Source organism: Corvus cornix, chromosome 28, assembly GCF_000738735.6.
Source record: "Corvus cornix cornix isolate S_Up_H32 chromosome 28, ASM73873v5, whole genome shotgun sequence".
Classification (NCBI taxonomy): domain Eukaryota; kingdom Metazoa; phylum Chordata; class Aves; order Passeriformes; family Corvidae; genus Corvus; species Corvus cornix.
This window is the reverse complement of record NC_046356.1, coordinates 2,907,306-2,921,952: the sequence shown is the minus strand read 5'-3', so window position 1 is coordinate 2,921,952 and position 14,647 is coordinate 2,907,306. Positions and strand designations below refer to the sequence as shown.

Here is a 14,647-nt window from a genome sequence, read left to right as displayed (position 1 = left end):
GCTACTGAAATCTGAAGCACCTCCTGGGATTTGCACTGGGAATACCCATTTTTCCTCGTTTCGGGGGACTCAACCTCTCCCCAGCTCATTTTTTCCTCCTCTTTTAATAAATAAATAAATAAATAAGTCAGCTTTTGGGCTGATATTTTAAAGCTCGGGGCTGAGAGGAGGGATCAGGAGCCCGGGGGCGGAGGGGAGAAGGAGGGACTGGGGGGGGGGGGCTTCCCGGAATCTGGGGATCCCGGAATGGGACGGTGGTCCCGGGACCGGGGGATCCAGTCCCGCTCTCCCCGGCCACGCCCCCTCGCCTTATATGGCAAAGCCCCGCCCCCACCGAGCACCGCCCCTAAGCCCTCCTCGCCTTCCGCGTTTGCGCCGCGCGCTGTCTCCTGTCCCCCTCGGCCGCCGTCGGCGCCGCGGCGCGCGCGGGGGGGCGGGGCCGGCGGGTAGGGAAGATGGCGGAGGCGTCGCCGCAGCCGGGCCGGTTCTTCTGCCACTGCTGCTCGGCCGAGATCGCCCCGCGCCTGCCCGTGAGCGGGGGACCAGGGAGGGTCGCCGGGGGGGGAAGCCGGGAGCGCGGGCAAGGTCTGGCAGGGACCCCGAGGGGGCGGGCACGTGGGGGCGAGGCCTGAGGGGCCCAGGGGGCCTGAGCGGCGGGGAGGCGGGGGGTGCCCTGTGGGGCTCCACCTATGGCACCGGGGCTCGGGGGCGTTGAGAGGGGCTGGGTGGGGCCCGTAGCGAGGGAACGGGACTGCGGCGACGAGGGGACAGGGTCTGCGGAGGGAATGGGCCAGCCTGGCCGAGGGGCAGCAGCTGGGCGAGCCGCGGCGGGGGCGGCGCGGCGGGAGGGGCCCTCGGCCCGGGTTGGGGGGGTCCCGCAGCGGTTCGAGCGCTCCGGCCGCCCCGCGGAGAACGGCTGGGCCCCGCCGGAGAGCCGGTCTGGGGCGGGAGTCCGTCTGGCAGCAGCCCCGGGGTCCAGCTCTGACACCCGCAGCCCGGGCAGCCTGACCCCATCCGGTGCCGAGGGAAGCGCCGCGGGGTGGTGGGGGGTTTCTCGGTCGTGTCTCAGGAGGGTTTAATGAACGCGAGAAAAGCCGCGCGGTGGTGGTGGCTGGGTGCACGGGTAACACGTAGGCAGAAGTGCTGTGTAGGCACCTGGGCAGGTGCTTTAATCACACCCCAAAATCCGGCGTGTGCGGTGCTTGTCCTGGTGTGGATGGAAAAGGAGTGTGGGCTGTTGGGGAGGATCTGGTGGATCACTTACTCCCCTGCAAGGCTTGCTGAGATGTTAAATGTGGTTTGGAGAGCTCTGCTGGTCTTTTTGTCTTGACAATTTTCACAGCATGTTGTCCCAAAAGTCATTGCTGGTCGCTGGCACTCAACTTGAAAAGCCTCCAAGGGCGAAGCAGAGCTGTCCCTGCCGAGGGTGGTTGGTTTGTGACGTGTGATTTGTCCTTTTGCCCTCTTGTTCGGGCCAGGGTGGGCCGTGCTGGGGGCTCCCAGCTCGTGTATAAAAGTGAGGACAAACCCCTGACCGTGCTCCTGCTGAGCACACGTGGGTTGTTGGGCAGGAGCCAGGAGGTAACCTAGAATATCTGTTGCTTATTTCTGTTCAAACACCCCGTGCTGGGCCGTGCTCACATCTGGTTTTGTGCACTTGGCTGGGCACACCTGGCTGTGCCAGCTGGGCACCCTTGGCCAGACTGGGCCAGGCAGGGAGCGGGTCCTGTGTTTGGGGGCTCAGGGCTGGGTAGCTGTGAGTTCATGAACTTGTTTTGGGGATCCAGGTTCACTCGGGTTTCACTCAGGTTTCACTCACCATCTGCAGACGCAGTGAGCAGAGCTGCCAAAGGAGGGACTCAAACAGCCCGAGAAACAACAAACTTTGACATTTGTGCTGTTCCAGCTGCAGAGGAATGTGCTGATCCCCGTGCTGGGAGCTGGCTGTGAGCGCACAGACACACACACAAAACACACAGCAGCTCCCTGGAGCGGGCAGCTGAGAGGAGCAGGGTGCTTAGGCCACGGTCATTCACCCCCATGCCACGTGTGTCCCCACCAGTTTGTGCTGGTGGGAAGCAAAGCAAAAAAGCATGGGTTTTGTGGGCTGTGGTTCCCTGTGCTCACAGAGGAGACCCTGAGCTCAAACCTGCTGTCAGTGGTGCAGAGACAGTTGTTTCACAGTGGCAGATGGGGAGTCCTGTGTGGGAGAGGGAGCAGCCACCTCTCCCAGTCTGTTCCTGGGCCTCAGAGCTCCCCTATCTCCCTTGGCAGACAGGGCATATGCAGTGGCTCCAGGCTGTGCTCCTTCCCTCGGGCCTTATCGGGGTCAGCTGCAGGGGCCAGAGGAGCGACCCCAAGGGCCTTATCAGCGGCCTCAACTCCTTGGGGGAATCCCTCAGTCTGGCTAAGGGCTGTGCCAATCCCAATGCAGCAGCAGCAGCAAAAGGAAGTGGCATTATTTTTAGAAGCTCTTAAATGCCTTCTGTGCTGAGCCCAGCTCTGCCAGCACAGGGATTTGGGGTGGCGTGTGCCCGCTCTGGGGCAGGGGATGGGGTTGGTTCAGCGGTGCTGCTGCTTCTCAAGGACTGAGAAGTGAAGCAGTTCCCTTTCAGGGTCTCCAGCATTCTGGGCTACTCTGCCCAGGACAGGGTGGTTGTAGAGGATAAATTCCTCAGTAAGCCCAGGAATCATGAGGAAGGGGCTGTCACAGGCGCTGCACACTCAGCCTGTCTGTCCTGACACGCTCTGTAGTTAGTGCTCAGGGGACTGGTGTGGCCGCAGGTCTCTGTGGTGAGCTCTGGGTGTGGGAGTGTGAGGTCCTGGCTGCAGAATGTGTGTCCCTGTGTCCCTGTGTCCCTGTGTGCTGTGAACTCCAGGCTGTGTTAGTCACAGGGACTGTTCAGCCTCCCTGAGCACCACGACCTTGCTGAGTCCCTGCTGCCATTCCCCCCTTGTTTTCTGCTCCCCAAAACACACAGCTGTGCCAAAGTTTGAGGACTGCTGCGCAGGGAGAGTTGGGGGTTTCACTTTCACTTCACTGGAACTGCATCAGCTGCTACCTAATGCTGTGTCTGTACTGGGGATTAATCAGCATCACCCTCATCATTCTTAAGCTGAGCTCTCACAGGCTCAGGCCGGGCTCTGGCCTCACTGGCTCAGGAAGGCAGATGTTGGGGTTTGGGGTCTCTCTGGCTCTGGGACCGTGGCATGTGCTGGGGATGGCAGACTGTAGGACCCTTCCACCCCATCACACGCTGCAGCTCTGAGGTACCACTTCCTTCTCTCACCCGGTGTGTCTTCTCCTGCAGGACTACATCTGCCCACGGTGTGAGTCTGGTTTTATTGAAGAGCTTCCTGAGGAGCCGAGGTAATGTGCTGCCCCAGGGGCTGCTGCTCAAGTGAGCCCAGGTTGCTTTGCTCTCTTCCTAGTTCAAAGGCAATGTTTGATATAAAATGCACTGTTTCTATTGCTTCTGCCCAAGCTTTGGCTCATCTTTCCTCACTTTTGGAATGCAGTGCTTTGTTGGCAGAGTTAGCATCTGCAGGCCAATCTGCCATGGGAATGCTGAGTGTCCTCCTGAGCGTTCGACATCTCTGCTGAGGGGTGGGGTGGGAATGGTTTGATTTAAAACAAACATAAAGAAGTGGTAGGGAGGCTTTTCGCATGGTATGTGGTAGCTCTGACCTGATCTGAGTCATCAGGGCAGAGATAACCCCAGAGAGAAGGATCTGGGAATGGGGAGTGCACGAACACCTCAGTGTGAGTAGTGACTGTGTTGGGAATGAACAGCAAAATGTTGTGGCTGAGACTTTGGACTCTGCCCTGGAGCAGCGAGGTCTGCGTTTCTGTGCTGCACTGCTGCTGGTGGCAGAAGCAGCAGGAATGTCTTAAAATGTTTCAGTCATGTTTGTGGGGGTCCCAGCTGTGACCAGCTCCAGGACGGGCCGTGGGCAGTGCAGGGGCCGAGGGGCGCTGGGTGCTGCTGCCTGCTGATTGTGGTGGTCTGTGTGGCCTGGGGCTTCTGCACTGACCAGGTGACGTTTGGTTTGACCACACCAACCCTGGAGCCTGAAAATCTATCCTGGCTGATCCTGACTGTTTTGGTGATTCCCTGTAGCCTTGGGAGAGTCACGTAGTTGCCAAATCTCAGTGGTTTCGGTACTGTGAATGCAAAGCTTGATTCTGAGCAGGAAATGTTCCTGCAGCTCTGAAAGCAGAAGTCTGACAACATTTAGAGTTTTCTCAATATCCTGAGCTGTTGGGTCACGTGCCTCTGCAGTAGAGAAGTTTCTTTGATTCAAGATTAGACTTCTGTGTCTTGGGGTCACAGCGATCAGCGTTTGTGCCTTAAGTCTTCCTGATGCTCCAGAGGATTAGCTGGTGTGTTTGACATGGATTGTGGGGGAAATCCTCGCTTGACATCATGGTTCAGGCACTTCTCTGCAGTCTCATGAGATCTAACAGAGGGAGAAATGGGTGAGGATGTGGGAAAATGAAAGGTTTGGGAGGGAAAATTGATGCGGGCAATCAGAAAATCAGCAGCTGAGGGAGGACCAGCTTCTGTTGAGCTGCCTCTGCCCTGGGGTGGGAGGGGAGTGGGACAGAAAAGCCTTGGAAGCTGCTATGAGAAGATTACCAGTGCTCTTCATTCCCCACAGGAACGCTGACAATGAGACCAGCTCCTCTACATCAGCCACTGATCAGAGCAGGCATCCTTTTGAGGTGAGCAAGTCCTTTCTCTCTTCCAACACCTTCTGCTTTGCTGTTGGATTGAGTATTTTTCCAATAGTGCATTGTTTAAACATTCCTCAGATCATGACAGAATTTGGAAAGGAGGAATTAATATCCTCCATATGCTGCTCCTGAAATCTCCGCATACCATATTTTTGCTGCGTGTGTTACGTAGGACCATCACTCGTAGCTGATTCCCGTCGTGAGGGGGCTCAGCAGGATTTGGAGAGCAGGATTTGGATGTGTTGCTATGCAGTAGCCTCAGCTCGGAAGCAGCAGTGACACACCGAAGAGAAACTAGGGACCTGTGATTATTTCTGCCTTCTTGTGCAGTTCCCGTGTCTGTTCCTCACTGAGCTGCTGCCGAGGGCACTGGTCCCAGTGTCACTCCAGGCCTGTGGGTCACTGTGGGTGGCTTCTGGGACCCCGTGGGAGCTGAGGGCTGTTCATCCTCTTGTCACAGTCTGTTCTCTGCATTCCCTCCCTCCCAGAATGTGGATCAGCACTTGTTCACCTTGCCCCAGGGCTACGGCCAGTTTGCTTTCGGGTTCTTTGACGACAGCTTTGAGTTTCCCTTCGGGTCCAACGTGCAGCCGGAAGACAACCGGGACTCGGAGAACCGGCGGGAGCGCGAGCACCAGTCCCGGCACCGCTACGGCGCCAGGCAGCCCCGTGCCCGCCTGGCCACGCGCCGAGCCTCGGGCAGGCACGAGGGTGTCCCCACGTTGGAAGGGTGAGAACCACTCTGGGGCCTGGGGAAGGAATCCTATTGTTCCTCACCTTTTCTCTTGGCTTTAGGGAGCAGCATCCCAGAGCTCCGCAGCGCTGCTGTGGATGCCGTCTGTGTCCTGCCTGAGCCTGTTGGCAGCTGCTGCTTGGGGTCTGTTGGGGCTGTGTCACCTGAGCAGGGATGTGGACTGTGGCTGGGAGTTTGTCCTGTAGTGGGAAAATATTCCCGGGTCGTTGCCAGCTGTTGACAAAATGTTGTACTTGCTATGAGGGGAAGCAGAAGAAAACACTGGACAGTGTTTGTGTAAGTGGATCCTGGGAGCCACTTGCCATCATGTCAGGAATTGTCCCCTTACAAACCAAATACTGAAACTTTATCACTGGCTGATCACTCCATAAGCTTCAATTGCTGTTGGGTATTTTTAATGTCTCCCAACAATGTGACAGTATTCAGCTTATTCAGCCTCTCCCTCCATGTTGGGGTGCTGGGCTGGGAGCCAGCAAACTTTAATTCTTACACGATCCTGGTTTTCTTGTCTTTCAGAATTATCCAACAGCTGGTCAATGGGATTATTGCACCGACCACAATTCCAAACCTAGGCCTGGGCCCTTGGTGAGTTGGAGGATGTGCTGCTCTCTGACAGTGTCTCATTGATGCTTCAGGATGAACTCACTTGCTGTCCTTGCTCTTCAGGGGAGTCCTGCACTCAAATCCGATGGACTATGCCTGGGGTGCTAACGGCCTGGATGCAATTATCACACAGGTAAAACTGGGGTTTACCAAAGTCTCCATCCTCCTGTGTGGTGCTGCAGGAGGGGCAGCACCTGTGGTGGTGCAGGGAACAAGGGGCTGTAGGGGCAGGAGTGGCAAAGGGTCCGTATTGTGGGGTCCAAGTGCCCTGGCTCAGGAAACGAGTGCATTCTGTGTGCTGCTGAGCTCACCTCTCTCTTCTGCCTGCCTGGCCGGTTGTTTTTCCAGTTACTGAATCAGTTTGAAAACACTGGACCGCCGCCAGCGGACAAAGAGAAGATCCAGGCCCTCCCCACCATACAGATCACACAGGAGCACGTAGGTACGTGTCTGCTCCAGGGAGTTGTGCACAGAGTGCTCCCTGGAAGCTCTGTGTAATGTTTTTCTTGGGACTTGAATTTTGTCTGCTTGTACCTTTGAGGCATAAAACATTTCAAAGTGGGCAGAGAGCTGAAGGGGCTCTGTTACACTCACACACAAAAAAAGAGCAGTGTAGGCTGGATGGATTTGCCCCGGGGAGGTTGTGGGAAGTTCAGTGTGGATAGAGATGGAAAAGCAGAAGGGAAGGGAAGGGAAGGATGAGGCATACCCGGGGCAGGGGGAGGTGGGATGATGGTGTGGGGACTGCAGAGCACCGAGCTTTCCTCCTGACAAGGATGGAGTAGTGGTGGGGAAGGGGAGAAGTGGTGGGGATGGGTCCTAAGTCGGGGGCTTTGCGCGTTGTTCTCTCCCCCTTTGCTCAGCTGGGCTTGGCTTTCCCTGTGCGATGCAGATTCCGGGTTGGAGTGCCCTGTGTGTAAGGAAGACTACACAGTCGGGGAGAACGTGCGGCAGTTACCGTGCAATCACCTGTTCCACGACGGCTGCATCGTCCCATGGCTGGAGCAGGTGAGTGCGGGGCAGTGCCTGGGGCGTGCAGCACTGGGGGCTTTGTCTGATCCTGCTCCCCTCTGTAAATATTTTCCTACCCATGATGAGGCCTGAGCACGAGCAGCCTTTGGTCAGAGGATGGAGTGTCATCCCAGCCCATTCCTCGAGTGCTGCTCCCCTATTGTGTTTCTAATCCCGTTTCCCATATTTCTTGTTTTGTTTTTTGTCTGCTCCCCAAAGCATGACACGTGTCCCGTCTGCCGGAAAAGTTTAAGTGGACAAAACACTGCCACAAACCCCCCAGGACTCACAGGGATGAACTTCTCGTCATCCTCCTCCTCCTCCTCTTCCTCCAGCTCACCAAGTAATGAAAACTCATCGAACAACTCATGAATCTTAACGTACCCTCTGTCCCCGGGGCCCTTCCACTGTTCCCCCTCCCTCCCTGGCCACCGCGAGCAGCCAAAGGGGCTTCCAGAGCAGAGCAAGGGGAGGGGACGAGGCAGGAGCAGTGCCCCCAGAATTTCCTTTTGATTTCTGAAGACACGGAGACTCTGGGTCCTTCAGAGATGAGAAGCCTCAAGTTCTGTGATGAAAAAGGGGGGAAAGAGCTCTGTCTGTCAATAAAAACATCCTCTTTGCGTGGACTTTACCCATTGCAGTGCGAGGCTGCTGCGCTCCCCGGCTGGGAACCCCGAGGTGCTGAGCGAGTGGTTGAATCCCGAATGGAAAGGTTGTTTGTATGGGTTTGAATCTGAGATCCCTTTCTTTTATTTCTTTTGCTCCTCTTCCCCTTGGATACTATCTTTTCTGCTTTGGAGATTGAAGTCTAAAATGGAAACATAAGGATACTGCCTCCCCCCCCAGGATCGCCGTCTGGGGAGGACCAATAGCTGTCACTGAAACAGGAACTCTCAAGTAGACCCCGGGATCCTTCCCTGTCCCATCTCGAGTCCCATTTATTTCTCTTTATAACCTCGCCCGCTGATACTCAACACTGAAAGGGGTTTTTATAATCTTAAATTATTACTGTTGTCAATAAATGGACATTTCAGCTCTGCGAGCCTTTATGCATGATTTGAGGAAAGCTACAGGGTAAGCTCTGAGGCCACCAAGCTATCCTGCCTCCCCCGGGCAGGCTGGGCCTCTCTGAGCCTTCCTGCGTGCTGGGAGCTCCAGTGGGAGCCACTGCCAACCTGTGGATCACTTCACAGGTAGCCAAGGATCGCAGCTGGAAGCATCCTCGCCTGGTCTTTTCTATTTTTTACACCTTCTTCCCCTTACAGTCCTGCCCCCCTCGCAGCCGGGGCAGGCTGTTCTGCTGGGCCAACACGGGACTGGGTGTGCAACAGAACGAGGACCAGCAAATCTCATCGTGACCGAGTAATTACCAGGAAAACAACGTTTTGGAGAAAAAAAAATGTATTGCAAAGCTACTTAAAATAGAGCTGATTAAAACAAGGAGAGAGAGACAAATATCCAGGTATGTTTGTGACTCAGTTTCTGTGACCGAGCTGGAGCTCAGAGAATGACAAGAATGTCACCAGAGCAGGCACTAATTCCCTGCCATGTCCCTGCTTCCCAGGCTCCAAGGCACAAGAGGAGGAGCTCTCACCATCCATCACTGGGACCCCCTTCCCCTCACAGGGACTTGGGGTGGTGAGGAGGTCTCCTAAAGGCCCCGGCGGTCCCTGGTGGTGCCACATGTTGCAATTGTGCTGTGGCATAGGCCAGAGCAGACAAGGGAGAAGCTGCCCCCATGGGAGCTCCCAGGGAAGTGGGCAGAGGGTTTGGCAGTTTGGGGGGGTTCCCTGCCTCTCTCTCGGCTTTTGGGGCCCTGGGAGTGGGCTGGGGCTGCTGGGGAAGGCACTGGCTCAGCAGAGTTTGGGCGTCTCTTCTAAAGCAGCATCACCCCAGGACCTGGCCCTTCCATGAGCTTCCTGAGAAGAGATGAGCCTTCTATAGGAGGGGGAAGGATGGTTTGGCCTTTCTTGAGCCATTTCAGAACGCAAGAAGTTGGTTTGTTGGAGAAAGTGTCACCAGCTGTGCCGCGGCCAGGGGCTGGCAGGGAGCGACTTGCCCGGACTGTTTTTCCTCCTTGGCTTGGCCGGGCAGCGTGGCGGCGCCTTTCATCTCACAGGAGGGTTTATCTCGGGACTGGTGTGTCGGGGTTAATGGCTCATCCTCTGCCAGGGGTTGAGCCAGAAGCCTGGGCTGGTGAGGTGGGTGGCAGCAAGAAGGTCCCGGCTGAACCTGCGTCTGTCCGTCGGCTGACCTGACACTGAGGGAAGGCTTTGCTGTTTAGTCACCAAAATGAGAGACCTGGAAAAACCTTCCCTCTCCCGCTCTGTTTCAGCTGTGACAGGGGGTTCCTGGCTCCCCTGGGTGCTCAGGGATGATGTCTCATGTGTGAGCAGTGCTCAGATGGGTTTCAAGTGGGCTGAGCAAAGTCCCGGGTGGGTGCATGGCAGCTGTTGCCCACCTGGCAGGGGCTCACCACAGTCACCATATGGTTAATACAGTGACTGTTCCCTCTCAGACTCGTTTGGAGCTGGTTGGGTCAGAAATGGAACGAGTTTGGTGGTTTTTGCTGGGGCCATTGCTGTGTCTGACGTGACAGTGACCGGGCTGCTGGGCCTGGCCACAGCGGGTGTGAGGTGGCACAGGGATATACCCTGGCCAGGAGCCTGAGGTGCAGGTGCTATTCCTGGCTATGCTGCCCTCCAGGTGAGGGGCTGGTACTCACCACTGGCTACTGTCTTGGCCCCATTTTTGTTGGGGATGATGGCACGGAGCTGGGCTGCAGAACTGACTGGCACTGGCTGTGGCCAGGGGCAGCCCCAGATCTGTGTCTGCCCGAGGATCCAGGCTGGCTCCTGCTCCTCCTGCTCCCTCCTTTGTACTACTGAACCACCATTGCTGTTTTCCTGCAGGGTGGGTGGGGGTCGATGAAAAGCTGGATGTGGCAAAGGACCAGCTGGGCTCCCTGCCAATGGCAGCAAGGATGACACTGGTGGCTGCAGCCACAACCACAGAGGAGCCAAACCCTCCCATCCCGAGCCAAGTTCACCATCAAAGCTCCAAGACCTGCTCCTGTTCCATACCATGAACACAGCTTTAATTGCCACAGGTGCTCGGACACAGACAACCTGCTGGTACATCCCAGCCCTGCAGAGATGCCAGCAGCAGCTCCTGGCCCCTGCTGTGGCCGCACTCCCCGGCTGCACTGCACTGGCTCCGCGCTGGGGGAACAGTGGGAGAGCCACAGCCCTGCACGGCTGAGTCTGGAGCATCTGCCTTCCACATCCTCTGCTGTGCATTAAAAATAAAGCAATAAATAGCAAAAAATAGATATGTACATAAATAAAAGAACCCTTTTTGTTTGTTTGTTTGTTTTTCCTACAGGACCGTCTGGAGCTGCCCGCGGCGTTCAGCTGACGAGCATGGGGAGGAAGTGTGTGGAGAGGTGCTGCCGGCGTGTCTTGCCCCCTTGCCGTGGCCTGCCCTTGCTATTGAGCGAGAGGAACATGGGGCGGCCGCGGTGCCGCCAGTGCAGCGACGCGTAGGTGTTGTAGCCGTTCTCTTCGATGCGCTCCGTGAACTTGCAGTTGGGGCTGAACTCCTTCTGGCAGGAGAGGGAAGGGGGTGAGGGGTGGCTATGCTCAGCTGCGGCCAGTTGGACCCCAAGAGTGGGGCAGGGCAGGACCCTGGCTCCTCCCTGGTCCCCGGGGTGCAGAGGGACTTGGTGGGTGCAATCCCCTGCTGGGGAGCAGGTCAGGGCATGGGAAACCAGGACCCTGTTCCAACTCTGCCCTGAGCCTCTGACCCTGGTGCAGTCCCTCCCAGGAGGCAGCGTCCGACCTACCGACCCGTAGAGCCTCCCCCGCTTGTTCATGGCCAGGTAGAAGCCGGTGTGCACTGCCCGGATGGCCACGACGCCGACACGCACTGACCGGATCTCGACGATGCCTGCGGGATGGAAGCATGGCATGAGCCAGGGAGGGACGGGCCACCTCCCTGAGGGGCCCTGCCACAATGCTGCGTCTGTGGCCTCAGTGTCCCTCCAGAGGGACGGAGTTGCTGATCCTCACCCAGAGCCAGAGCAGCCAGAGGAACAAGGGCTGCAGGCCAAGCTGGGGGTGGGAGGGGGAACCTCTGATCCAAGGAAGGTTTGATCTTTACTCCTCTCCTCCCCAGGGTCCAGCCACTTCGCAGGAGCCAGGCCGTGTGGGAGCGATGCCAAGCACAGCCTCATGTGTGTCCTCCCCTCACTGGCAGCGCTGCCCGTGCATCCATCCCCAACGCACCCGCAGTGCCCCGGGCACCTGACCCACCTCCCGCAGCGCCCGGCCCCGGCACACACAGGGCACTGAGGCTGGCGTGGCTCTTGGAGGGGCAAAGTGTGCGTGGGGATGGCAGCGACAGCAGATATCATGTTTTGGTGGGCGAGGGCTGCGGGGGCAGGAATGGGCCAAGACAGTGCCATCCGTGAATGCCCGATTGCCTGGTGGCACAAGCGAGGACAAGCAGCACTGCGGGCTGGCGGGTGGAGGAGCGCTGCAGGATCTGAGGATGAGCCCGGGGGGCGGCTGCAGCCGGGCTGTGAAGCCACAGCTGGGCTGGCGTGTGTGTGCCCCGACCGCCGAGCTCCGGCTCGGCCGCTAATGGGAAAGGCATGTGGTCAGACCAGCGGCTCTGGCACGGGAAACACCCAGAGCATCATCAGAGCCTTTGGATTCCTGCACTGCTTCACGCCGGCCAGCCCGGAGTGCCGCTGCCCGCCCTGCCGCCCGCCAGGCACACGACGCAGTGGGAGGGGAAGGAATGTCCAGTGAGAGCAGTGTGGGCAGGGCAGCAGGAAGGGCTGGAGCCACAGCGGGATCTGCCCATGGGCACCACTGCAGGGGCTGCCCCGGCTGGACAGGGTGGGAGGACACTCAGAGGCTCCGGCTAGTGGTGGCACACAGATCGCGGAGGGCTGCAGCCCCTGGTCAGGGGCTTTCATCAATCCCCCGGCGTTGCTGGCATTCCCCGGGCATCACCTGCCTGCGGGAGGCTGGGTGCGGACGGCGTGGATACAGCACTGGGGCGGCGTGAGGGCTCCCGAGCGTTCGGCTCCTCGGGGATTTTCAGCCCAGTTGCTTCGGTGCTGCCACCGGTCCCGGCAGCTACGGCAGGGCCCGGCCCAGGGAAGCCACTGACGAGCAGCAGTGGAGGGGAAGGGCTGGGCGAATGCCTGTGAATCCGTCCCACTTGATCACTGTCTGGAGCTGCTGCTATTTATAAGGACTTGTGCTTTTCTAAAAATAACCCCCTTCTGTTCCCAGCACCCCGGCCGGCTCTGCCGCCCTTTGTTTGCAGGTGCCTGGCCAGTATCTGGCCAGTGCCAGCTCCCAGTGCTCCCTGTCTCACACTCAGCCCCAGAGGGGTCTCGGAGAGGCTGGGGCAGGCGCAGGGCTTGAGGTGGGGGAGTCCCTGGAAGATCCCCCTCCACCCTAGAGCTGCCAGTGGGGCTGGTCCAGCAGCTTCTGCAAGGGCTGTGGAGCAGAGCCCGCGCCCAGCCCAGGCGCACACAGATAAGCAGAGTGAGCCCCATGTACAGCCCGGAGCTGCTCCGCCTGCCAGGCCCCGTGGCCACACCGTCGAGGGAACGTGTTGGGGTGCTTTGTGCTGGCAACGTGCCTGGTCGGGACTCCCGACAGCCTCCGACACTACAGGAGGGTTCCCTGGGCTGGGCTTGGCTCCCATGTCCTGTGGCTGCTGGGAGATGTCATGTGCTGACCGGGAGATAGGGCAGCCCCTGCTAGGGCTGGGGCTGGGGGTGCTGCAACCCTCCTGCCCCAAACCCCAACACCCTGTCAGGGCACCTGGGAGATGTTCAGGCATCCCCCTTTCCCGAGGCCCCCAGTATCCCCCTCCTGGTCCAGTTACTGTCCTGCCAGCCTGGTGCCCCCATCCCTGTCCCAGGGTCTTGGACCCTGCACCCCAATGGGCAGCTGATACTCGTGCACTTGCAGCCCTGACTCTCGCTGAAGTCATACAGTGACTGCCACGTCCTTGGGGACTCTGTCCCCCTGCCCACCCAGCTGTTTCTGTGCCGAGTCCCAACCTGCTCTGCAGGCAGCGGCTGCTCCGTGGTCCCCTCTGACGGGGATGTTCCGCTTTCCCACATCTGACAGATGCCCCATTCTGGAACCAGCATCACCGCAAAATTTCCTACATCCCTCCTCCTCAGCCTTTTTTCCGCAGTGTGTTTGTGGAGGAACGATCAGAGATTCCTCCCAGTCCAAGGAAAGGCAGGGGGGCATCGTGCACTGGCAGGACGAGATGGGACAAAGGACCCCGGAGAGACCCCCTAGGACACCCCAGCAAGCAACTCCGGGTCCCCGGGCAGTGGCCGCCGGTGTCCGCGCCCCTCTCATGGCTCCCACAGTGCGGCGACGGGGGCGAGGGCAGCCGGAGCCGGTTGTGCCCAAAGAGCGGCTTGCTCCGGCCGGCGGGGACGGAGGGCACAGCGGAGGACTTCGGCTGAGATTTCCCCAGAGGGAAGAGCTGCGGGCTCTCTCTGGGCCGGGCATGGAGGGGTCCCGTCGCCGATCCGAGGCGCCTCCGTCCAGCCTCCTCCCCGGTCCAGCCCCGGCAGCGCCCGCCTCTACCGCAGCCCCGGCAGCCGGCGGGATCGGGCTCTCGCCCGCCGTGGGCGGGGGACGGCCCCAGATCCTGACTCTTCCCCGTCCCAGTCCCGCTCTCGTCCCCACTCACTGCCCGGCCGCTCCCTCCAGCGCGTTCCCTCCACGCCGCCGCCGCCGTCGATGCGCAGGAAGAAGCGGGTGGCGGAGAAGAGCCGCCGCCAGCGCACGTCGCCCTCCAGATGCCCGTAGCTGCGGGGGGGCCGCCGGCCGGTCCCGGTGGCACTGCCCGGCCCCGGCCCCGGCCCCGCCAGCACGGCGAGTGCCCCGGCGAGGCAGGCGGCGATGGCGGCGGGGCCCCCGCGCCTCATGGCGGCGGGCGGCGGGCGGGCGGCGGGCGACGGGCGATGGGCCATGGCCACGGCGGCGACCGGCGACCGGCCCCGACGGCGCGAGCGGCCAGGGATGGGCGGCCCGGGGCGGGGCGGCGAATGGGCGGGGCGAGGGTTGGGGCGGTGCCTCCCATTCATAAATCGGCGCCCCGACGGCTGTCCCGGGTCACCGGCCGCGGTCACTCGCCTACGCCAGCGCGTCGTCCGGTTGGGGACTGCACACTCCGGTATCCGCCGTCGGCCGCGACGGGCGGGCAAGGGACGAGCGCCGCGGGCACAGAGTGTGGGGAGAGGTGGAGGGCGCGGCGTTGCTGTGACTCAGGACACGGGGATGCTGGTCCCGACCTGAGACGCGCCGATCTCGGGCCGGAGAGGCACGGGTCAGCCGGGCTCCGCCGTGTTCCCTGGGCTCCGCCACCTCCCGGGATCCCCGGACACCGCCGTGTCCCGGGATCCGCGCTCGTCCCGACCCACGCCGTCGGGGCCGCCACGGCCGCCAGGGGGCGCGGGGCGCTGCCGCGCTGCACCATGGGAGCTGTAG

The 14,647-nt window shown here is 59.9% G+C and overlaps 2 protein-coding genes across 2 annotated transcripts; one reads left to right on the top strand and one right to left on the bottom strand.

Annotated features, from left to right (window-relative positions):
* The first annotated feature begins 413 nt into the window (after window positions 1-413).
* Window positions 414-8,563, top strand: RNF126 (ring finger protein 126). The gene is made up of 9 exons (XM_039566328.1): window positions 414-530; window positions 3,312-3,370; window positions 4,663-4,726; window positions 5,227-5,468; window positions 6,009-6,077; window positions 6,159-6,228; window positions 6,444-6,537; window positions 6,988-7,103; window positions 7,326-8,563. The coding sequence occupies exons 1-9, from the start codon at window positions 456-458 to the stop codon at window positions 7,476-7,478; spliced, it is 942 nt and encodes a 313-aa protein (XP_039422262.1). The 5' UTR covers window positions 414-455; the 3' UTR covers window positions 7,479-8,563.
* A 1,876-nt stretch (window positions 8,564-10,439) lies between these two features.
* Window positions 10,440-14,636, bottom strand: FGF22 (fibroblast growth factor 22). Its single transcript, XM_039565972.1, has 4 exons — window positions 14,581-14,636; window positions 13,848-14,293; window positions 10,951-11,054; window positions 10,440-10,710 (listed from the first exon to the last, which is right to left on the bottom strand). Exons 1-4 carry the CDS (start codon window positions 14,634-14,636, stop codon window positions 10,516-10,518), a joined length of 801 nt encoding a protein of 266 aa, XP_039421906.1. The 3' UTR covers window positions 10,440-10,515.
* Between the last annotated feature and the right edge of the window lie 11 nt (window positions 14,637-14,647).